Source organism: Peromyscus eremicus, chromosome 2 (genome assembly GCF_949786415.1).
Source record: "Peromyscus eremicus chromosome 2, PerEre_H2_v1, whole genome shotgun sequence".
Classification (NCBI taxonomy): Eukaryota; Metazoa; Chordata; class Mammalia; order Rodentia; family Cricetidae; genus Peromyscus; species Peromyscus eremicus.
The window spans coordinates 47337867-47362997 of record NC_081417.1 but is presented as its reverse complement, the minus strand read 5'-3'; the positions used below and the strand labels follow the sequence as shown (position 1 = coordinate 47362997).

Below are 25131 nucleotides of genomic sequence, written 5' to 3'. Positions count from 1 at the left end.
TATATGGGGGTTTTGTCTGTTTGATCTTATATAGAGCATATATCAAAAACACAATGCCAAAAGAATTTTTCCCTTACAGATAAGAAGAAAAATTTTAAGTAAATTGACGGAAGAAACCAAAGTAGCTCTCACCAAACTGCACAACTCTCTGAATGAAAAAGTAAGTCGGTGCTAGCTGGTGACTCCAGTTAGAGCTTTGGGGATGCAGCGCTGTGTGCACACTATTCCAATCAGAATCAGTGTAAACGGAATCTAAATCTAGGACTCTGTGTGCAGGTACCTTTTGGGGAGGTAAAGGGGAGAGAAAGATGGGAGCATGTCACATTTTTAGTCCTAAATCACAATTTCTGTTTGCCAAATACTCTGTTAAAAGTTTTTGTTTGGGGTATAAAATTACAAACCAGTATTAAATGTTTATAAAAGTAAATTGTGTAATTAAATGTCTTCAGAGCATAGAAGACTTCCTTTCTTGTCTGGATTCTGCAACAGAAGCTTGTGACATTATGGTGAAAAAGGGAGACAAAAAAAGGGAAAGGTAACGTTGGTTCTCTTGTTGCTCCTCCTCAACATGAGCTACGTTCCTATCTGATTTTGGAGTGTGACTGTCGAGCGTTTCATTGAGAGTCTACTCACTTCCCTAATCCCACGGATGGTTCATCCTGGGCTGTTGTATTAGATTTGAGACCTTCTTTACCTGAAACCTTATTTAAGTCACTATAGCTTGTTTGATTCCAGCAACCGAAGAAAGTATACTTTGAGCTTCCTTGTCACATAGCTTTGTAACTTCTTAGCATATTTATCTTCCTGTGTCACCTGAAGTTAAAGTAGTGTGTATACAGATTGTCCATATTTGAAGAATTCCTTGAAATGCTGTGGAACTGAGTCACTAAACTAGAGAAGGGAGTGCTGAAGGGAAAATAGGTAACCGGTGAGCCCTTGTTAATTATGCATGTCTGTGATTGGGCTTGGCAGACAAATACTCTTCCAGCATCGGCAGGCGCTGGCGGAACAGCTGAAGGTCACAGAAGACCCCGCTCTTGTTTTGCACCTCACATCAGTCCTGTTATTTCAGTTCTCAACCCACAGCATGCTCCATGCACCTGGAAGATGTGTCCCACAGATCATTGCTTTTCTTCAGAACAAAATCCCAGAGGTATTACATTTTAATACATGGGAAATTTTTCAAGCTTTTAAACTTGGAATATTTTGGATGTGAATCGTTGCCAGCACTCAGCGAGACAGAGAGAGAGAGAGAGAGAGAGAGAGAGAGAGAGAGAGAGAGAGAGAGAGAGAGAGAAGCCACTAATATCTGTCTGTTACCAGGAATGGGGACAGTGAGTTAGGGGTTGATTTTTTTTTTTTTTTTTAAATAATTGAGTGTAGTTCAAGAATCTTTTAGTATTCTCTAAGATCCATGGTGAAAAGTCCTCTAATTTTAGAAGTTAAATTTTCAGAAAAGATGCAAGAATGTCAGAACTTCTCTCTGTTTCCCTAGTTTTCATTTAGCTTCCAAGGACCCCTCTAAATGTCTTGTCCAATTCATCCAAGAAAGCCAGCCCCCAGCTAAAAGCAATCTGGCTTCTTTGACTCTTACGATTTTGTGTTTTTGATGATAGAACATAGTTAAATCAGCTTCCTATGATGTAGTCTGCACAGGCTTTCCTTTTCCTGATCTGCACCCTATCTGCACTCCAAGATCGCAGACCTTGCTTGCCATACTCAGCTTTTCACTAACGTGGCCATTGTTTCATGAAGATAAGGCCTTTCCGTTTGTACTGCTCAAACAAATCTACTTTATCTGGTCACAGAAAATCAGATGTGCTTCGAACAGGTTCTTTGTTCTTTTCACAGGACCAGCATACTCTCCTGGTGAAATATCAAGGTTTGGTTGTAAAGCAGTTAGTCAATCAAACTAAGAAGAGTGGGCAGAAGGAAGATCTGTCCTCTGATGAATTAGACAAGGAACAACACGATGTCGCCAATACCACTCGGAAGGAGCTTCAGGAACTGTCTCCATCAGTTAAGGACCTTGTTCTGAAGTCCAGGAAATCATCTGTAACAGAGGAGTAGTGCCCTGAATTTACTTGTATTTTCCCCAAAGTTGAAGATAAGTGATCACCAAATTGGTCACTCAGCACACCCCGCTCTCCCCTGTTAATCCTCCCCACACAGTTCAAATAAAACAGTGGTGTTGCATTAGGTGCAAATCTTATGGAAATTTTTACAAGTTGAGTTCTCCATAAAACATTTTCTCTTTACATAATCCTATGTGTAATTTTTAATGTAATAAAAGTTCTTCAAGGAGTTCTGATTCTAGAACATATTATATGCTTTAATGTTTTCAAGAAGTTAAAATGAAGAATAAAATAGAATACTTTTCATCTCTAGGAAAGAAATTGTTTGCTATTTAATTTCTAAGTGCTATTCCTGTATTTTGGCAGATATTTAAAATAATGTATTTTTTCATGAAAAATGTCTTTGTTATGTCTGAAATAAAAATGAATCCGTTTTATTTTTAAATTAATAGATAATGCTTTAAAACTAGAAAGTTTCCGATATATTTTGTATCACTAAGCTCCAGCTCTTGCTTTTGACAGATAGAAGGCCTCCGACATAAATGTTTGCAGAGGCCTGAGAGGTGACTTGACAGGCGAGGACCCTGGAGAAGCATGAGTGCTTGCTCTCCTGAAGCAAGCCCCAGGAAACAGTGAGGGCAAGCCTGAGGTCACTGCGAGACAGTGCAAGGCACATTGTGTAGTGGGGAGGCTAAAAGAACTGGGGTGTTTCTTTGGTTAGATTTAGATTTCTAAGTTTTGTTTGTTTGATTTCAGTAGCTGCTTTACCCTGAGTTCTTTGTTGGAACCTGTATAACAGGTAGATAGGCTGTTCTTTCTAATGAACACAGAATCTGTAAGTGTGATTAAACCATGCAGAACTTTTATTCTAAAAACAAAGTATAAAACGTTTTCTTTTTTATTTTTGCTATTATTAGTTAAGGCTTACTAAAATAGTTCCTTGCAACAATAATTCAAACCAAGTAAGTTCTTAGCAGTGTCCTATTACTTTTCAAAAGATTTAGTTATTTTGTGTAATAAAATGTTTAAAGAATGCTGTTTTATATAATGCCTTACGTGACATTGTAATTTTTATATTTAAAAAATGTTTAAATACCAAATAAGACTACCTCTTTTCCACAATGACAGAGTATTAATACTGCATGGAAGTAATTAATTACTAACTAAGCATTTGATAAAGTTTATGATGGAACTTTATAGAAAACATTAAGGGGCTGGAGAGGCGGCTCAGTGGGTAAGAGCAGTGTCTGCCCTTCCAGAAGACCCGGGTTTGATTCCCAGCACCACATGGCTGCTTTGTAACTCCAATCCCAGGAAATCCAATGCCTCTGGCCTCAGCACCAAGCACACACAGGGTGCATAGTCACACATGCAGACAAAACACCCTCCTCACAAGAAATTGATATAAATGATTTCACATGGGTAACTTTCTATTGCATCTTTTCATATAAGCAAAAGAAGAAAAAGAATAAATTCTCTGTGACTCCAAAATTATTTTATTTTTTTATTCAGTTTCCAAATTAATAAATACATAGAATTTCAGATTGTGTTTAATAACATTATTTGTTTCAGAAAACACCAAAGTAATCCATATTTGCATCATACTCTGCCTATAGAAATACAAGAGATGATCAGATAAACTCATTTTAATTTCACTTACAAAAATAAAGTAGAAAAAAAGTGTAAAGCTTTGTTAATCTTACTTGCATTTATTTTACTTGTCCCAAACATTCTTATTTTTCCTTAGTAAATAGAAAGTGTTTATTGTTTTATAAATAAAATTATATAGCTGACTTTGTAAAGAATTAATTTCTGATATATTCTTAATGAACTGGGTTAAGAACATTAAAATAAAGTTGTCTATTAAATTTTATATGCTATTCTGAAAGTACTTAGCAAATGCAATCTATATAATGCTTCTATTTTGAATTACTGATTGTTAAAGGAAGTGATATTTTTATTTCTCAAAAATAATTCCTTGCTTCCTGGTGTTTTTCATTGTTTGAAAGTTTGCTGTTCATCTTCATAAATCATTTCTCAGCCAGATTTCAGCAGTTGTATAGCCATGTTCTCATATCTGTTAATTCCTGCCACTATAATAGAGCTATGAGAAAACATGCCCCACTTGTAATGTTCGGTGTGTTCCATCTGTAGACAAGTATAGTCAACGGAAACCCCCTTCTGACCACCCAGAAGATAAGGTGACTAGGAACAGGTACCTTCAGAATCTCAGTGTGCTTTGAGCAAAAGCCACAGTGCTATAGAGCGTGAATGGAAAGTGGCTGGACCTCTGTGTGGGACTACCTTGGACAGTTTGGAAAAGTGCTTTACTCAGATAATGAATGAGATCCAAGTGTAGCAGAGAGCTAGACAGGGAATCATTTATGGCTTTTGTCGAAATGTCATCAACCCCAGACCCAAATGTTTTCTTTTTGTTGTTTGTTGTTTTTCTATCAAAAACTACTTATGACAAATTGGATGAAAAAAGGGTGAGGCAGAAGGTTTGTCTTTGGGTTTTTTTGTTTTTTTGTTTTGGTTTTTTTTTTTTTTTTAAGTCCATGAAACCTTTACTTCAGTGTTACATAAGCAATAAGATTAAAAACACACATAAAAAACTCCTCTGGGATATATATTTTCCACATACGTCTTGAGTCACTATTATTAATATGTTGCTATTTTTAGTGAATGACATTTTTCAATATTAAAAAAATTTAAATAATTTACATAACCTTAAAGTGTCATGCAGATTGTTCTACTTGTATATTGCAGCCATTGTTCATAGCTACTGTACAGATAATATTTTATTGATTTGGAAAGTCTCAGTATATTAAGTAAGAGCCTAGGGGGCTAGAAGAGTATGGCTTCCTACTATGTGTCATCTGTTTTACTACCTTAATATCCTGTTCCCTCCCTGTCCAGTCATAATTCACAACTATACACTCTTCAACAAACATAGGCAAAAAAAACAAAAAAACAAAAACTTTTGAGACTTTCTGAAATGTCCAGGTCACATAAGAAATTTGTATGCTGTAGCAGTTTGCTTTTGGTTTTGGTTTTTAGGCTTTTTTGTGAGGAGTGGATTTTTTGAGACAGCATTTTCCTGTAATAGTCCTGGCTGTCCGGGAACTCACTTTGTAGACCTCAAACTCAGAGATCCACCTGCCTCTGCCTCCTGAGTGCTGTGATTAAAGGTGTGCGCTGCCACAGCCTGGCTGCTGTAGTGGGTTTTATGAGAATGTCCCTCATAGGCTCCAATGTTTGAATACTTGGTTCCTATTTAGTAGCGCTTTCTGAGTAGGTTTGGGATGTGTGGACTTAACAGAGGAAAAACACCAGTAAGGTTTCAAGAGCTACATGGAATTTTGAGTTTCTTCTCTTGTTTCCGGCTTGGGTTCACAATGTGAGGTCTCAGCTCGCTGCTTCCGTCACCATGCCTGCCTGCTGTCACACCTACCTGCCATGATAGTGATGCACTCCTATCCCCCTGGAACTATAAGCCCTTCCCTCTATAAATTGCCTTGACCATGATGTTTTATTACAGGATTATAAAAATGACTAATACATATGCTTTTCTCTTTAATTTGCCTTTTGTTATCAGTGAACCTAGAAATGGGAATACTTCCTCATATCTCTGCACTATGTAGTTGGTCTTTTCTCACTAAGTATATTCTGTAACTCTGAAGCTATATGTAAACATTTATCCAAATACTTATATTGCCTTATGTAGTTAACATATACACACAAAATTCTAGGGGAAAAAAGGTAAATATTTAGGTTATGCTGGAAAGTAATTTTAAATTCTATATTTTTTAATTCTTCCAGAGTTTAGGCAACATGCATTTTTATAATTCAATAAGACATTTTAAAGTAAACATCACTCTATAATAATATAAAGAAAGGATAAGAGGGAACCACACTGAGCAGAGGCAACTGTTTGTGGTTGTTAAAACAATTTCTGTAGTTCTATTACATCTGGAATGAAGGGGTAATGGATGATATGCCTAAAAGATGTTACTTACTAAAGTAGAGCCAGCAGAAGCTGTCAGAATAGAGGCTGGTGGAGAGTAAGATCTCAGATGACAGGTGGATGGCAGTGCCATGCCCTGAGAGGATATAGGAAGAAGATAAAAAGCTTCATTCAGGACTGAGATGGCTACAAGTCACAGACGAAGATTCCAGTAGCTCACAGGCTACACTCTGGCATCCTAGTGGTGCCAGGGCAGATGACACCAAAGGTTTGCTGGTTGGTGTGTAATTGTGAAGCGGCTCGTAAGGAACACCGTGGAGTGCAGAGAAACACTACCGAAGGGGAGAAAGGGAAGGAGGGAACCAGAAGAGTCACTTAGTGAAAGGACCGAAGCGGGCTTCAAGAACAGGCCCGGCCAGAGGAACTTCCTGTAAAATGTGACAGTGCTTGGGAGATTCTAGTCAGCAGACTTCATGATCCTAAAGGGTTTTTTGTTTGTTTGTTTGGGTTTTTTGTTTTTGTTTTGTTTTTTGTCCTTTCTGGTGGAGAGTTCAAGTGAAAGACAAATCGCAATAAACTGAGGGGGTCAATGAAGTTGAATCCGTGAGTGTAAGCCATCTTCTTGAAGAGTTTGAGTGTAAACCAAGAGGGCAGTGACCTCATAACATGAGTGCTGTGACATCACCAAGACTGCTTCCCTTCTTGTAGGTGGAAGAAAATTCCTAGTTAGCAAGTACACAATTCTGTCACTAAGGAAAGGCAGATAGGCTTTTGCTGATCAGATGTTGTTGCTAATCATGTTTCATCGCAATGCCCCACACATAAAACCCAAGTGAGTTTGACTTCAGGAAATACTAACATATGCCTTCATGGCTTAAAACAAGGACAGTGTAAGTCTGGTCAGGAAATAAAATCAAGTTATGGCAGCGTATTTCTTCTCTTCTCCCACCTTCTAAACTGAAGGAATGGCCTCAAATGGAAATTCTAAGAACAAATACTATTTGTCATACAGGTCGGTGTGACCCACTGAGAATTCTCGTGACCAAGCCTCTCTTCTGATACAGTTGACTTCTCTGGACACTGCCTAGTTTGAAGATTTCAAAAGGCCTGATGAGTTTGTGCTTAAATGAAGTCACATAGTGTGGATATGTCAGAAGAATTGGTGCCAGCCCCTGGGGACACAGGCAGAAGTCCAGCCACACTGCAAGTGACATAACATAATGACAAGTGACATAACAATTGACGCCAGGCCCTGGGACACCGGCAGAAGACCATCCACACTGCAAGTGCAGAAAGCAGGTAACTGTCCTGAGTTGTTTCACTCCACGTCCAACCCTCCAAGTTCTCAAACTTCCCAAGAAAGACGTGGTGGAGGCAACCAGCAACGTCTCAGCTGCTCTACAAAGAACTCCAAAGGTGAGAGTTCTCATCTCCCAGACAACACAACAGAAAAGACTGCCCTTCAGATGGTTCCTACCCATAAGGAGGATTTGGGTAGCCACCAGAAAACAAAACAAAACTGGATTGATTAAGGAAATATAAAGCACAATACTTTCAGAGAGCACTTTTTTACAGTTATGGCCTTAATTGAGCTTAGTCAGTGGAAATTCTCAAGTGTGTGTGTCCGCATAAATGTTCTATATTTTAAACTTTGGGGCTTAGCCAGATACTTGAGCTACTAACACTGGTCAAATTTCCCTTTAAGGATATTCTGAAGGGAAGTTTTTCCTTGCGGTTTTAAGTAGAAATTGACAAGGAGTGGTTTTGGCTGAGGAGGAGCCTTGTGTGTCACAGAGTTGGAGGAGAGAGCCTGTTTTTTCCTACAAAGTTGAAAGGCTGTAGGGAGGGTTAGTGCTGATGACCCATTCTGTTCCTTTTGGAATTGATATGCCTGTGATTGAGAGGTGAATCTACCATCTATCCCGGACTCTGTAAATCAAAGGAAAAAGCAGCTTGAAGAAACAGTGAGTTTTCTCTAAAGCTTCCTTTGTTTGTTTATATGGCATTTTAGGGCTTCTTAAAATTTTTAACTGTGAGATTTTTACAGACTTTCCAGGAAATGCTTAAGATAAACTTTTGCTTGGAGGGTGGGTACATACCATGAAGCCTTGGCTATTAGAGCTGATTCCTGCTTGATATTCTTTTTCTTGAGTTTTACAGATTTCTTATTTTGATGACACTCATGGAGGCAGCACGGTGGCAGATAACTGGAATTGCCTCCCGGGTTTTTAATTGTCTTAATACAGGGGCATTTTCCTTTTTCATAAAAGGGGAAGAGGAGATATTCCAGGTTTTATTCTGCTTAATTTATTTGAGTGAATAACGTTATCATTGGGATATTTCATGACTGAATTATTCATACAGAACGCACCTTAAAGTCTTAGCCTTTAAGTAAAGGGGTTAATCAGAAGCCTCCAATATTCCAGAAAAATCTTATCACTGTCTAGAAGCAGGCATAGAACAATTCTAATCTGTTTCCAGAGGTTGCAGTAAAATGCCTCTATGTCCCACTCCCATAAATATATGATATATGCATCTAAAGTGCTGCTTTTTGAAATTGAGATGCCATTATTTGGGCAGAACGGACTCATCTGTCTCCCTTTTTTAGGCATACCCTCTTTGGTTACCCTCATCCATTAGAAACCAAAGTCAGTATGCTAGCTGTTTCGGAGTATAGAAATGTGGAAACTTAAAACATTAATAAAATGTGCAATTCTTGTACCTACAGAGAAGGTAAATGTTTGAGCCACTTTGGCCATTGTCTCAGGTTTACAGTACTGCCATGTGTAAATCCTAGCAAATTTAGCACAAATACATGAATGACATCACAGAAAATACTTCTAAGCATACGTGTCAAGATAGATGCCTGAAGTCACAAGCCACATTGCTTAATGAGGAAAGTCAACGCATTGTGTCTGTTTTCTACTTCTATAGAGTTCCATGTTGACCTTAGCTGAGTGCCAGGTTTCCATCTAAAGCGATGTCATCTCACTGACAGTCAGCTTTCTCTCCTCTTCAGCGTGTTTGCCCACAGCAGTATTTCGAGTAAAGACTTTTAATTTGGATTATGCAAGCCTAAGTATTTTCTACTTATAATACTTACATTATCTACTTAATATACTGAAAACAAGTGTTTTTATAGAACATTTTAGGGAAGCTTTTTTTTTTTTGATGGTTTTCAATATAGGAACCATGGTCTCTTTAGAAATGAAAATCAAAAACTTCAACTCATGGAAGTTTGACTCAGCTGTCAGTTAAAGCTTGTATTTCATTACTCTTGTATAAATAACGTCTTCCTGTCTTGGGTAACCACTGATATCATAGAAGGGCCTTTGAGGAGAGGGATGAGGAGTGGATAAGGGATGTTTCCCTCAAAAATACCTCAAATCCTCTCAAAATGAACAGCTTGAAAGTGTACCTGCCTCTAAGTCAGACCACATGGTTCATGTGGCCAACACCCCCGTCTCAGAACAACAACAATAATAAACTGAATGTAGTGGTATAGGGGCACCCAGGGCACCAGCTGGAGCGTGACAGGGACAGCACTAGGATCCTTCCAGAATGGCCTAGTAACTTACATTATTTCTGTCTGCTGCCTCTTTGGCCCTGGCTACACATCTCTCTTTGGTTGTCTGACAACATTCTCAAACTTCACACATTACAACTAGGTACTTCCTTCTGCTTCAGATTGTACTTCCAACAGGTACACGCTCCTACAATCAAAGATACCATGATCCAGGCTGTGCCTCAGCCAAGACCCAGGATAGGGTAATCTCTCCTCTTCTCTTACTCTTGTCTTCTTTCACTTGGTTGACAGTAGCCCTTTAACTGACTCCCTGCTGCTAGTTGAAGGAATAGCTCCCCTCCTCTGCCCACCTCTTGTTGAGGCCTTATGAGCCCAACCTCCATTCATGACAGCTTTGCATTCTGAGTAAGTTCTGGTGATACTAACAGTCTACAGACTTCACTGAAAGGCAAGGGGAACTCTTGGACTGGATGAGCCGGTTCTCAACAGTGTAGCAGCATCTCTGGTTGTCATTAGCACTAGACATAAAAAAAATTGAATATGTTAACCATTTTTTTCTGTAGTGTTAAACTGGCTTAATCTAGTTGATGAGTAAATGAATTAATAATAGGTGAAAATGAACAGATTACAGGCAGGCATATTTTCCTGGTTCTGTAAAAAAAAAAAAAAGGTAATCATTTGATAATTTTGTCAGAAGTGTTAGCACTCTTAAAAATATTAACAATCCTGTGATTGTGACATGTAATTAAAATGAGGCTTCTATGGGGAAAAGGGTTTCTATCATAAATTTTGATTAAATGCCTGCCAGTGTAGAGCTAACCGTGCTTCTAATGTGCAGGTTTTCTTCACATAAAGGTTAACATTTCTTTAGCAGCTATGTGGATACGACTGTCATTTGGGAAAATGTAAATACTGGCACTAAGCTGCCATGAAGTCTAAATTAAGATTCTGTTTCAAAAGTGATTTCTAGTCCTACAATTATACCTACTTGTTTACTCCAGGAACATTTTTATAATTATACTATGACAGACACATCTAACCTTTGACCAATGACTTTTCTAAAGTGAACAGCTATACTCTAATTTTATCCAATATTTCTCTTATTGTCAAAGTGATACTTTACAATATTTGATTTCCAAAGAACTACATATTAAAACATTTTAAAACTCTATGACCTCAGTCCAGAGGCTTAATATCTCGGCATGTTTTCTTTTTTTATTTTACTTTTTAAAAATATTGATATAATTGATATTTAATTTATTCCATTTAATTTTCACTTAAAGCAATATACACACTTCATCATTCTGTTAAATACCATTACACACACCATGCTGATGATGTCTAACTTTATTTTAAAAGCAGAGAACCCTTTCAAATCCTAGCCAAACTTAAGCTTATTTTAGCAACTGTCCAGCAGGCTATAATTAAAAGCACAAAATACATTTTGAAAATGTTAATCACTGGTCAGCAAATATTTATGTAAAGAGCCACAGATAAACATTTGGGATCTTAAAACTAGTGACCCTAGTTTTGAAGATGCCAGGAAGCCAAAGCAAGAGTGCTAGTACATGTTCATAACTGCATTCCACTGCAACTAGCCAGTGTGCCGGGCGTGAGTATGGTTTCATTCCACTGCAACTAGCCAGTGTGCTGGATGTGAGTATGGTTTTCATTGCACTGCAACTAGCCAGTGTGCTTGGCGTGAGTATGGTTTCATTCCACTGCAACTAGCCAATGTGCTGGGCATGAGTATGGTTTCATTCCACTGCAACTAGCCAGTGTGCTGGGCGTGAGTGTGTCTTCACTCTACTGTAATTAGACAACAGCCATGGCTGTTTCCACCATCACTAGACTGTGTACAAAGACATGTGTATGAGTACATTCCATTGCAACTATACAGTGTGATAGGGCACACACATGGTGCCTTCCACTGTAACTAGACAGTGTGATAATTTAGTAATGGGTGTGGCTGAATTTGAATGCAACTTTATTTAGGAAATTGAATTTGAACATTATATAATTTCATGTGTCAAAAGTGTTTTTTGGCTGTGATTTCTGTCATGTAAAAATATAGACACTATGCTAAGGGCTCAGGACACACAGAGAGGTGGTGCTGAGATTTGGCTGGAGTTGCAGAACTACTCTAGTGCCTCAGTCTAAGAACTCTACTTGCCTGAGTTTGAAAAAACTTCTGTGAACATATACATGTATGTTTTTCATAAGAAATGGCAAGTAATTTTCATCAGATGCTAAAATACTTTAAAATAGAATTGACTAAAGAAAGAACCCTTTTGAACACTATATAGAAATGTACTCTGTCTCTTGTGCATGCCTTTCAAAGAATGTTCACCACTCATCATGATGCTATTCATTTGACATCAAAACATCTGTAAAATACTGCTTAGCAGATATAAATTATATTACACATGAAAAACTGGATACTTCATATCCCAAAAATCTAATAAGTTTATACCTAAAGAAAAATTAAGTTAAACTCCAAAAATATTTTAAATATAAATTAATGATTTTTCCAAGAACAGTCATTGGAATGTATATTGTTTAATTGTCTTTTTGATTGCCAGGTAGCTCACTGTTGTTTAGTGGCGCACACCTTTAATCCTAGCACTCAGAGGCAGAGGTAGGCAGACCTCTGAGAGTTTGAGGCCATTCTGGCCTGCGTATTAAGTCCCAGGCCAGCCAGGGCTGCATAGTGAGACCCTGCCCCCCCCAAAAAAAATCATTCTTTGTTTTTTTGGGGGGAGGGGGACTTTTTTGTTGTTTTAGGTTACACTTTATAATAACCAGGATAAAAAGAGAGTAGATCATGACTCCTCACTTAGTGTTTAGGTTAATAAAGCATAATTATAAAACTTCTAGACTCTTCATTTTTCCCCTTTCTCAATACATGCACACACAAAGTCAGATAAGAGGGAAACCACCTGTTTTATAGTGTACATGTAGATTTGAAATTTTCACTGAATCATGTGCTTGTCTTTTTGGACTTACGAAACAATCGAAATTAAACAACTATAATATGTGAATCAATTTATTACCAATTCATTATTGTTAAAGCTGTCTTAAAAGAACACAACTTGTGTGAGAGGAGGATCCACCCCTGCCCTGAACTGCACTTTTCCCAGTGGGGAGACACCAGAGGAGCACCTTCATAACCTTGGCAGGTGCTTAGGGTGGGAGGAGCACCTTCATAACATGAGCAGGTGCTGAGGGCGAGCAGAGCATCTTCATAACCTGGGCAGGTGCTGAGGGTGGGAGGAGCACCTTCATAACCTGGGCAGGTGCTGAGGGTGGGAGGAGCACCTTCATCAGGTAAGAAGGTGCTGAGAGTGGGCGGAGCACCTTCATAACCTGGGCAGGTGCAGCACCTTCATAAGGTAAGAAGGTGCTAAGAGTGGGCGGAGCACTTTCATAACCTTGGCAGATGCTGAGGGCTCCTTCCAGGAAAGGCACCTGACTCCTCCGCAGAGTAAATGAGAAATGTTGCACGTGGGAGCACTTCATTCCCGGTTACTTACAGATGAAGTGATTGGGGGGTGGGGAATAGAATGAGTCAACTAAGGGTGGGAAATTTTATGCTCAGTTCTTCCAAATGAGAGAAACACATGCAAGAAAGAGAGAGAGGGGGATAAAGCTTTTCTCATACAATCTTTAATTGAAAAAAATGCAGTCTGAGTCTGTCTTCAATATTAGTCATATATGAACATTGTTGAAATGACAAACAAGATAAAAATTTTAGTTAATCTGTCTTTTCCACTACTGTCTAAAACTGGACAAGAAGAAAATTGTGCCCTAGACTGCAGTGGCCATGGAAAGCTGAGCTCTTAAGGCTCAAACAGTAGAAAGGGCTTTACCCCTGACCATCAGTTGTCAGGGCATGGCCAAGGAGGCTGCCGGAAGCACTTCCTGCAGCTCTGCTCCATTGTGACCCCCCCCCCACTCCCCTCTATCCTACAGCCGGGACTGTGGCTGCCCTTGGCTTCAGAAACTCTCTCAGCTTTTAAGACATAATTCTGAATTTTACCTGCAGTTTTCTAAAAACTATTGTGACTTCCCCAAGCACCCCAGTCACACCTCAAAGCACTTTCAAGGGTCTGCTTTTCTTTCTTCTCACACTCCTTTCATCCACGGATGTTCCTCAGGCTCATTGCAGACTGATAACACAACAGTCACTAGGAACCTGGTTGAAAACAGGCTTTACTCTGCATTTTCTGCAGAACAGACTACTAACTAGAGATGATGAGAGCTATGGGTAGTAACTTACTGAGAGCCATGGGCACATACAGCCAGAGTTCAGTCTAAAAGAATGATGAAGTAAAGATGTGTCTCTGTCCTGGTTTGGTTTCTATTGCTCTGATAAATACCGTGACTGATGCTGAGGACCAACTTTGTCTAAATCTTTGAGAATTAGAACAGATAAAAATTAAAGCTGTATTTTAAATATTGCTCTCCACTTACTGTCATCATTATAATCAACAAATTTTTTTTTTTTTTTTTTTGGTTTTTCGAGACAGGGTTTCTCTGTGTAGCTTTGCGCCTTTCCTGGGACTCATTTGGTAGCCCAGGCTGGCCTCGAACTCACAGAGATCCGCCTGGCTCTGCCTCCCAAGTGCTGGGATTAAAGGCGTGCGCCACCACTGCCCAGCATAATCAACAAATTTTAAGTGATCAAGAGTTTGCAACTATCAAGTAGTGGTATCACCACCGTACCGGCTATAGTTTTACTTTTAATCACATTCTGGTGAGAAGTAGATTATACACCTCATGTATACATGTCATAGCCACAATTATTGTAGGTGACGAGCCAGAAATTACTGCAAAACCCATTTTTGTGTCTCATTTCCAATAGCCATAGTAATCCAATAATGATCACAATAAACAAAAACGAATATAGACTTGCACTGAATATTATATGGGACTCGTGCTTCCTTTTGAAGACAATTGCTTCGCTTTGTACAGCTGCCAGCCCGTTGGCTTCAAGTACAGAACAAACCTCTGCATTTATGGGTAAGAGGCTGTTACCTGGCAGTAACTAAGACATGGTGAGGGATGCAAATAGCAGCTTTTTTTCTTTTTCCTATTTTCAGAAAACACATCTGTAATGAAAGCCACCATTTAAAAAAAAAAGCTTTCTGCCATGTGAAAAAACAAAATAAATTATATCTATTAAGTGCCAGGAACCTGAACTATACTGAAGTATTTTTACTAAATACTATGTCAGTGTGAAAACAAAACAAAAATAACAGTGTGTTCCTCTAAACCCAGTTTCTCCTCTTGTTAGATGAGAGAAACAGAGCAGAGAACAAACCAAGGACTTCAAAGCCATTTCGGCTGCCAGACTTAGTGGTTCTGTGAAAGTGAGGTCACAAGCACACTTTATGCAAATGGGAACATAAAATGAACCCTAAGAGGCTGTGTCTCGCAGTCTTGCAGGCCATCCCAAGAGTCTCCCATCAGAGGCTCCCTCACCGACTCTCCCCTTTTCTTCCATTTCTCCTTCATCTTTGCTGGGAGAGTCTGATTTTTGGATATGGCATTGCATAGAATATTAATTGGCTATATAACTCATTTGTTTCAGAGTGGATGTTCTTTCCTGAGGAAATGATATCACACAAGGTGAAGTGAGGTAACAATTTTTTTAAAGTGACCCAAACAATAACAAATATAAGACAGCCTTTAGCATCTAATTCGAGCTGATCTTAAAGGAAACCTTTTTCATTCTTAGCTCTTCAGTTAACTAAGCTTGGACCTCAGTAGATCACACGTGGAGAATTGGTAATGTAAAGCAAGGCTTGTTTAAATAAACTTGGATTAACACTGTGAAGCCGTCCTATTAAACATTTGCAAATTTTGATTTGGAGGTGCATTCAAATTTCCCAGATGCCCCTGGAAAGAAGTCTGAAGGCAGGATGAATGCCTTCTTCATAACTTAGTTCCCATGTGTAACATAATGATGTTAAAATAAACTGAGTTTTTACATTCCATGTTCAAGACCAAGAGACTGTGTACAGATATGTGTTGAGATTTAATTGAAAAATTTGAGACAGGCAGTTCCTGCCCATGATACAAAGTTCTCTACTGCAAAAAGAAAACCTGGTGCTCCATGCTTTGCCAGCAGCCCACTGTCCCTTGTGGTTGCAATAATGACTGCCTTTTAAAGTAAAACATTGGTTGACTGGAAACAGTGTAGATTTCGAGCACTATCCAATGTTATAGAACTATTGTGGTAACAGATTACACACACATACTTAAATTTTGTTACTTTTCCTGTCTATTCATACTATATTTCCCACATGCTTTCCTCCTCCACAATTTTTACATTCTATAATTACTGGTAATTTTTAATATAACCTGATTGATACACGTTATTTAATTTGTTCTATTGGTATAATATAAAAAATTCTACATTGTAAGACATATTACAGTTATGTTTTGGTATGTATTTAGATTTTGTCAATACACATATCATTGTCAAAATATGTGTTATAATGCTGACAATGCATTGTTTTGTATAGTATTACTGTGAGCTATCACCCCCCACGCCATGAACACTGTCAAATGAGATTAAAATTTGCAGGTCAATTTCAAAGTTCATGACTATAACAAGGAGTTTTTGTGACATACGATAAGCCCTTCCTGGTGGCCTGTTGCTCTTCCCAGAGATGTCTAGGACTAGGACCTCTCCAGGTCTGTGAAGAGCTGGAAAGAGCTCTACTTGTCAAAACTCAGGCCTGTGCTGCTCAGTCTCATGCAGACTCGAGAAGAGTCTGAAGACTGCAGTGGCCACCATTTTTGAAGGAGAATGAAAATGTGTAAAATGACAGTGAATCTGTAGTTCACACCTTTGCCCATCAGCAAAACCTCTGCCAGACCTGAACAAAGGTAGGGTTTTATATCCAGTGACTTAGCACATCCATCTATAGGAAGAGAGACAAGGTATCTGCAGGCTTCTTAGAAATCAAGGAAAATACGCCCATCAAACCTACAGGAAGCACTTCAGACGTGAGGGAAACACAACAGCATCCCTCACAGAACACTCCAATAACCTATTTTGTGGGCCTTGATAAATCTGATAAAGTAGGAATCCTTCACAAACTGCCATCGGTTTCATCTGAGACATTTGAAATTACCTGGTAGATGGGAGGTGCTGTCGGGCTCCAACCTGAAGACCAGCTTCAAGGTGTGACTTGCTTATCCTGAGCTTTAGCTTTGGTTATGAGGGATACAGCCCACGCTGAAATATGTGCAATACAAGTCAGAAGTTTAACATTTCTAAGAGAATCATAAATAACTCGAATTAGACAGATCTCAAATCACATAATTTCTGAATTTGCTCTCATAAACCTTTTAATTAAAACTGTTAAAAGCTTTCCTAAGAAGGACCAGAAGTTATCTCTTCCTTCATTCTTGTGTTTAATGATAAGATCTCCAGCCAGGAGGATCTACTACTGTACAAACCAATGCCAGGAAGTTTCAAAGGAAGTGGTATTTGGCTAGTCTACTACAAGCTCAGAAAAAAATGTGTGATTGGCTATAAAAGCTTATTTATTGCTTTTTGTTGAATAACTGAAAGTTCTTCCTCCCTTTTTTTTTTTAACCCGGAGTTGTCATTTAGATAAATTGCAGATTTTAAAAAACTGTTCTGTAGACACTATTAAGTAAATAATGTCTATCATTAAAACTCACTGCAAAATAAATGTATTCTTCATTTAACTGAACAGCTTCCAATACTATCCATATATTAGAGATAGAAACTATTTCTTATATTTAAAGGCATATTTATTTTACAGAAAATCATAGAAGATAATTTTTGTTTGATGTTCTATATTATGAGATTTTTAAAAACTTTTTAAAGATTACAGTGTTAGGATCAACCAACTACAACATTGATCAGAGCCCTTAGCAACGCCCTGACTTCCTGGAGTAGGAATTTTTAACTGGCCCTGCTCTGCAGCAACGGCTAAGATGAAGACATTTGTCATCTTGTTTGTGGTGACTTAATGGAATGAGGATTGACTAGTGAATGAAATTATTTTAAAATATTGGAGAGATGAAGTGATCAATCGATTTTCTAGTGCTCAGCTCTTCACCTCTTTATGGCTTCTAACTGAGATCACTGATGGAGAGTTCATGGAAAGGCCATAGCTTCTCTTTCTGATTCTGTTTCCACAGACCATGGCAACTTCTTCTGACCCATGCACCCAGATGCCTGCCTTGGTGAGGGTTTGCTGATGATTAATTTGAGATGCAAATATGGCCCTGGTGACAGGCTTGCTCCTTCCTCAGTCATCTTAGTTTCTACAATGCCAGATGGCACTTTTTGCTGGCAAGCTTGAATTTTCCATTGGGGGCAAGAGAAGCCATTAAGAACAGTGTTGGGTGGGCAGGTTGATGACTGTCCAACACCACTCAAATCAGCTACCAGCTGGCAGTAGTTAGGAATGCAATGAAGCAATCTTCAGCTAAGAAAAGATGACCAAAAACAAAATAAAAATTTTAAAAAACTGACATGATTAATAGCTTTCAGGAATTTTACAGATTGCTTGCTGATTATTCAAGGAGCATACAGAAGAGGTAGATGACACTTGCTAGTGTATATTAGATCTTTCCTGATAGATTCCATCACTAGGAAACAGGATTGCATTGTGTCTGACATACACAGCACCTGTGTGATACTATTAGATAAATCAGCTCTTTAAATTGCTCCTAGTCTTTAACAAGGTCTGATGCTAAGATTCCCAAAAAGGCCTCAAAGAGAGTAAGACAACCCAGGAACTGGTTTTGCTTTTCTAAAACATTTTTTTTCCAGGAATGACCAAGCAAGAACACAGGGAATGGAAGGATAGGTTGAAATCACACCTTCTGGAATGTCCATCATTCTTTTTGTAATGGTGGATTGAAAGAAAGCTGAGATATGGTTAGGACTTGGAGATACAGTTACATTACGGGCAAGATTTGCTTTACACCAGTGGATTAAAAATCAAGGGTAGCATGAAGCCTGTGAATTGTGAAAGAGTCCTTTGCTTCTTGAAAGAGTGAAATGTCTGAAAAAATGTTATGCCCTTACTTTGGTGAGAATGATGTCTTAACTGTTTCAGTTAATGGCTACTATCACAGCATCATTCTAAAAGTAATTTCTCCATGAAACCATACAAAGTGCCTTTTTTTGGTCTTTGTTCGTCTCCACAGAATTAATTAACAGATGGAAAGGTCTAGTCAGCTGCTCTGTTTCATGGGAGAGTACTCCACTGGCTCTCATGAGAATTCATGTTTGAACCATCCACACAAAACATTTGAGCTTCCAACAATCTGAGCTTGCAAGAATTCTCTAGAGACTAATATCAAACATTCCACCGCAATTCTATGTTGCTTGATTTAGATTATTTTTGATTGATGCCCCAAAGTTATGGCTTTGGTTATTTTAAGATGGTTGAATTTTGTTTTTCTTTCAGTAGCCCTTTGAGTGGGGGAGGTGGGGAATAGCTCCTCCTTCAAAACATGAAGCAGTGCTGGCTATAGGATCTCCCTCAAGCGGAGCAACCTGCAGCCAACTTATTGTGACTCTTCCGTTTTACATCTACTTCGGGTATGATCATAGGCAGCCAATAGGATTCTCATTCTCTAGTTTAAAAAAAAAATAAGGGCCAGAAAGGTCAAATGACTTCTGTAACAGCAAATTAAAAGTTTGTACTGAAGTAAGTGATATGGGAATCTTCACCTTCTGATTTCCAAGCCAGCATTCATCTTATGTTTGGGTTATGAGCAAAAAAATCAAATAAGGTACTGCATTATATGTTTGCTCCTCCTCAGAATGAGAGAAAAACATGAAAGAAAAACCTAAAAGTAGAACCTACTTGCTAGTTTGTCTAACTCTTTTGTGGGCTTTTAGTGTGTGTGTGTGTGCGTGTGTGTGTGCGTGTGTGTGTGTGCGCGAGCGTGATGTATGTGGGTACTGGCAAGCCAATAGTACACGGAGACATCAGAGGACAGCTTTGTGGAGGGCATTCGCTCCTTCTACCGTTATGTGGGTCCAGGGATCAAACTGAGGTTGTAAAGCTTCATGGCTTTTCACTGCTGAGGCCTCTGAACAGCTGCAAAGCACACATATGTGAACTGTTCTGAGTAAGAGCACATGTCTGTTTCTCTGCCACGGTGTGGATGAATAATAAACTTGAACGGTTTACTTTTCTCAGGAATCTCATTTAACTCTCCTCAATCTTAAATTAAGCAGCTCATTGGCATTAACAACACTTGTGCTAACTATGGTGGACCTAGTGGCAATACCTTGAACTTCTGCCGTAGTCATGGATTCTCCCAAGTCAGATGTGCAGACCTCATAACAGAGAACTAAAATATAACTATTTGGAAACTTTTTCACTGGAGCTCAACTGTCCCTTTAAGTTTAGAGAAAAAAATCTTTTAAATGTCTTACTCCTGCTGTTTTATTAAAATATCTTTATTAGACAGCATTCAAAGGACACTTGAGAAGTCTTCTCAGCCACCCTTGTAGGGACAGCAGAAGAGCCATCCCTGGCCTACCAGACCCTGAGGACTTTGCCTTCTACTCTTTAGTCTTCATTGTTGAGCCTATGGTGTATCTGGCACACACATCATGTATATGAATTAATGCACTATAGTTGGAATCGAATCCTCTTTACACTTGGGCTTTTGACACTACTTGTGCTAGACTCCAGCTTTCCCATTCATTTATTCAGTTGTAACATTTCATTCAGACCCTGTTCTGGGCTGCACAGGTGACGTGAAATGCTCATCCCTTGAGGAGCTAACAACCCAGGGGGACACACTGGAAAAAAGAAATGAACAAAATGTGGCGAATAGAAATTTGAACTCAGGAGAGAAATTTATGTCCTGAGAGGTTAAAAACACTTCACATAGAGTGGGATTTTAGTTGGACCGTGATTGAAGAGGAGAATTGTTAGGTTGGACAAATAAAGGACAACTGTATGTATATTGTTTTACTTTCTTATCAGAGACACAAGGAGAGAAGTGCATCACAGACAGTCATGTAGGAAAGCTCAAAGGCCTGAGGATACAGTGTTTCTGGGGAGAAGGGAATCATGGGAGGTAACTAGAAAGGGTGAGAGATAATAAGAAAATAGCATACTATAGTCAAGAATTTCTGTGCTGAGTGAGTTTAGACTTCATAATAAAGAAAATCTGTGAAAATACACTTTAAATCAGGCAAGAAGATACTGAGTCTGAGTCAGGTTCTTTGAACATTGTGGAAGCTAGTCTTGAGCTCCTTGGGAAAACTACACTTATCAACAGAAAGCAAAGACATATGTAAATTGCTGGCTTTAATCAGGAGAGTACGTGTAGAAAGGGTGCAGAGAAGATATTACAGCACCTGAAACATCTGCCTCAGGGTGCAAGCACAGTGTGTTCTTGATTATGCAGTATAGATGGTTTTTAACCCCTTTGTAGAGAATAGTGCACATTGTACCCCGATTAGTGAGGTCTTAGAAGTGCTTTTGGCTGCTCATGTACACCTGCCTGCCCTCACAGCATGTTTTCACAATTAAAACCCTAATGAGAAAATGACAAGTAAATGAAGTACATTTTAAATTCAGATTCTTCATCCAGTCATCTTCTCCAAGTTTAATACACAGGCAAATTTCAAACTTCAAAAATTTTTACTAATGTTTTCCAAGAGCATTTTAATATTGTTTACACTGTTCTTATTTGAATCATGTTTATCCCTAAATAAATCTAAAACAAGTGAACCCATGAAAGACAAAAGGATTGATGACTGAAAGAATAGCTCTAGATGCCTAGACAGCGAGAGTAACAATATATTCCTAGTTCCTTCTCCTCTCTCCTCTCTTTCCCATTCCTCACCTCTCTTTTCTGTGGTCCTCTCTGTTCTCTTAATACTGAGTGAGCTACACTAGAACTGTGCAAAGGCTTTAATTCCAATACGCAAAATGTTAACTACTGTAGTCCTACAGTGAGAATAGTTCAGCAGCAGCCCCAGAAACTATTCTGAAAAAAGAAAAGATGGAAATTAATCCAGAAATCCCATCAGAGTCTAAAGAGTGCATGTTTGCATCCATATGCAAGTAAGTTATGAGCAATTTACAGACTATGCATTAGAGAAGAGGTCATCTTAAATATCATTTGCTGTACATTCTCTATATAAGGCATGTAATCACTGTGATTAATTTTAAACAGTGTTACTACCTCCACGGTGAATATGAAGCTATAATCAAATCACTGGGATTAACTTATAATGGGATTTAGAATGGAGAATATATGATAATTCAATGCTGTCAAGCTAGAACACAATGAAATAAAATTCCTTAAACACATAGCTGCAAAGTGCTATTGGTAGAATCCAAAGGGTTAAATTGATTTCAACTCCATCACATAAAGGTAGAAGCTCTCTTGCTTTAGAATCTTGTACCTCTGATTTTTAAAAAGTAAGAAAATACACACACACACACACACACACACACACACACACACACACACTTATGTATGCCTTGGTTTGTTAGGACTACAGTAGCTAACATTTTACGTACTGGAATTAAATTCTTTGCACAGTTCTAGTGTAGTTCAGTATTAAGAGAACAGAAAGGACCACAGAGAACAGAGGGGGAAGAATGGGAAAGAAAGGAGAAGGAACTAGGAGATGGTAGGAGAGAACATATTATTTCTCTCCCTGTCTAGGCATCTGGAGTTATTCTTTCAGTTGCTGATTCTTCTGTTCAGTCAAAAAGCCCCCCATCAGCATGCAAAGCCCTGCCCAAAATACACTCCATTCATCTGGGTTCTTGCCACAGTTGGTACAAAGAGCATACTACATGGATAGCTCAGTAATCCTGTTCCCCTTGATTCATCATCTGCTGTTTTAAAGAAAAAGAAAGGTTACATATACAGACAGGACATGTGTATAAAATACAAAAAATAACAAATCAGTTTCATAAAAGAGAATTGATTTATATTCAAAATATTTTATCTGACTTCCTTGTCCTCTTTCAATGTCAAAAGTGAAATTTAAACTGAACTCTGATGTTATATATTTATTACCACCATGCTTTTAAAAACTGTTCTATCACATTGTGTGTGCATGCGTGCATTTATGCTGTGAGTGTACACATGCATGTGTGTGTGTGTGTGTGTGTGTGTGTGTGTGTGTGTGTGTGTGTGAAGTTTCCTGATGACTGCATTTGGCTGGTTGGAACTTATGTGAAAGACACAGCTTTTATAGAATCTTTTGTCACTGCCTGTTTCATAGAATGCAAAGCTTGGTATTGGGAAGGATGCCTGTGCCTTGTCCCCTTTTATTACCGTATGGTGAGATGGCATAGGACCATGTATTTATTACAATATGGTGAGATGGTGTAGGACCATATATTTATTTGTCCTTTTGTCCTTCATGGACATTCAGACTGTGTCTTGATATATGGATAGTCTATTGTTCTGAGCAGGCATGTATAATTGTTATTTATCTATTGGTATAGTAGAATTTGCTGAACTCTTTCAGTAGCTATGGATTAAACTGAGAAGATTTCCTAGTAGAATCTTGGCTCTCCTCTAATGCATTTTCTTGGGTCTTTCTTCAGCTGCCCACCTCTTCTCCTTTATGAATTTGTTGGACTCCTTTGTATGCTCTGGATGTAATCTCTCAGTGGATAAACAGTTTACAAGACCTTCTTTGACTCTGTAGCTTATTTTCACTAATTTGGTTTCTTGACAAACAGAAGTTCTTACGTGTAACTGAACATGGATCCCATGTAGCTAGTACTTTTTCCGTCTTAAGAGCTTTTTCATATTGACATGTTCATACAGACTGTATTGTCAAATTTTCTCTTTTCCCTATCTTATAATCTGGCAGAAATGATATTGTCCCATGAAGGAAGATAGTATGCATCTAATTTCATGCTGTTCACTTGGAAATTCAATTGCCCCAGGGCCATTTGCTGCAAATACCATTCTGTCCCTCATCACTCATCTTGGTCAATAGACCTTTCCAACTTGTCGCATGCAACACTGTCTCTTTGGTCACACTTCTGCACGTGTGGGTTCATTTCTGAGCCCCCTTTGTCCCAGGGATCTGTGTGGCTAAAGCTGTGTTTGTATCCCACAGTGTGTTCCAGCAGTTCTTCACTAGCCTTACATCTGACTGGAAGCATTCCCATCTTGTTCTTGATTGAATGTGATTTGATTGTTCTCGGGCTTTGTATTCCTCTGTGGGTTATAGAACAAGATCATAAATGCTACCAAAAATAGCCCAACACCGTTTTATCTTGATTTGCAGAGCAAGTAGAGGAGAAAAAAAGACAGGTTCAGAATACTGAATTTTAACTCCATGAACATCTCATATCCTTCCACTTATTTGGATTTTCTTAACATTCCCTCAAAGCTTTTATAACTTTCTAGATAATGGCCACATGACACAGTAACTGAGCAGTTATGATGTTTCAAAATCACTTTTGATAATTTTATTGATTATTGCCACTGAATGATAACAGGATAGATTTTCATCTACAGGTTTTATCCATTCGGATAACCTGAAGACATATCGGAATACTTGAGTCCTCAGTCAGGTTACCAATAAAGGATACATTTGTTTCTCTCCATTCTTGTTTTTGTTATTATTGTGGGGTTTTGAGTTTGTTGTCTTTTTTCTTCTTTTCTTACTTTGATGCGGTGTATGACTTCCTGGCAAAGCTGAATAGAAGTAACTGTTGTAGGCATTCTTTGCTAGTTTCTATTCTCTCACAGAGCTTTCCCCAACTAGAAGGGTCCCTTTTTATTTTCCTTGTTTCTGTTATTCCTTCAGTTTATATATTACACCTGAAGATATGGAGCTAAGAACCTCAAGTAACAATACACAGTGCTTTTCTTATAAAAAGAATGTGATTTTGATTAGAGTGGTTTTAAATCAAACTTTTAATCCCAATGACTATTAATTTGTCTTGTGGACCCAATATTTGTTTATTCGTGACTGTGTAATAGTCAATGACTTCCTTTCCCATTTTCTCTTTGCCCTTCATTTTATTCTCTCTTTGGAATTTTTCAGGCCTGGAATGACAGAGAAATTCTCATAATTTTTTTTGGTGTGTGTGTGTGTGTGTGTGTGTGTGTGTGTGTGTGTGTGTGTGTTCAAACCAGGTCCTGGGCACTACCAACCAAATTTCATTGTTGATCGTAGTCTTTTAAACCAAAACCCAAAGGAAGATCTCAGAAGTCAGTCCTCACTGGTTGTCATGGTCACCATAGCTGGGAAGGCTTCTGTGAGGAAGAGGCTCCTCCTGAGATTGTCCATTTTCCTAGCTTGCTGATTTCTCCCCCCCCCCTTTTTTGGACTAAATTTTTCTTTTTTGCCAGCTCTGCAATGCATTATATTTTGTTTTCTATTCTTAAAAAGTTTCAGCAATAATCACCTGTGCAATTAAATTTTAGCTCTGAAATCTGGCATCAACTAGTATTAAAATTATCCTTAACCTGCACTAACATGTTCCCTTTTAATGCTCTTATTTTCTTTGTCCGCCACAACACAGTGGCCTTTTGCTGACTGTTTC

General features: G+C 38.5%; 2 protein-coding genes across 4 annotated transcripts in view; both read left to right on the top strand.

The window, feature by feature from the left end:
- Ufl1 (UFM1 specific ligase 1) overlaps positions 1–2520 on the top strand; it is a 31858-nt gene extending 29338 nt beyond the window's left edge. The window contains exons 16-19 of one of the 2 annotated variants that reach the window (XM_059254066.1): positions 80–160; positions 450–535; positions 973–1153; positions 1852–2520. In XM_059254066.1, the coding sequence (XP_059110049.1) occupies positions 80–160; positions 450–535; positions 973–1153; positions 1852–2070 (567 nt within the window). In that variant the 3' untranslated portion in view covers positions 2071–2520. The remainder of the gene's footprint in view (positions 1–79; positions 161–449; positions 536–972; positions 1154–1851) is intronic. The other variant, XM_059254067.1, reaches the window with a different exon arrangement.
- A 4252-nt stretch (positions 2521–6772) lies between these two features.
- The window catches only part of Fhl5 (four and a half LIM domains 5), a 37554-nt gene continuing 19195 nt past the window's right edge, over positions 6773–25131 (top strand). The window contains exon 1 of one of the 2 annotated variants that reach the window (XM_059254065.1): positions 6773–7341. The gene's annotated coding sequence lies outside the window, so the exon portion shown is untranslated. Of the gene's footprint in view, positions 7459–25131 lie in introns of both variants that reach the window. The other variant, XM_059254064.1, reaches the window with a different exon arrangement.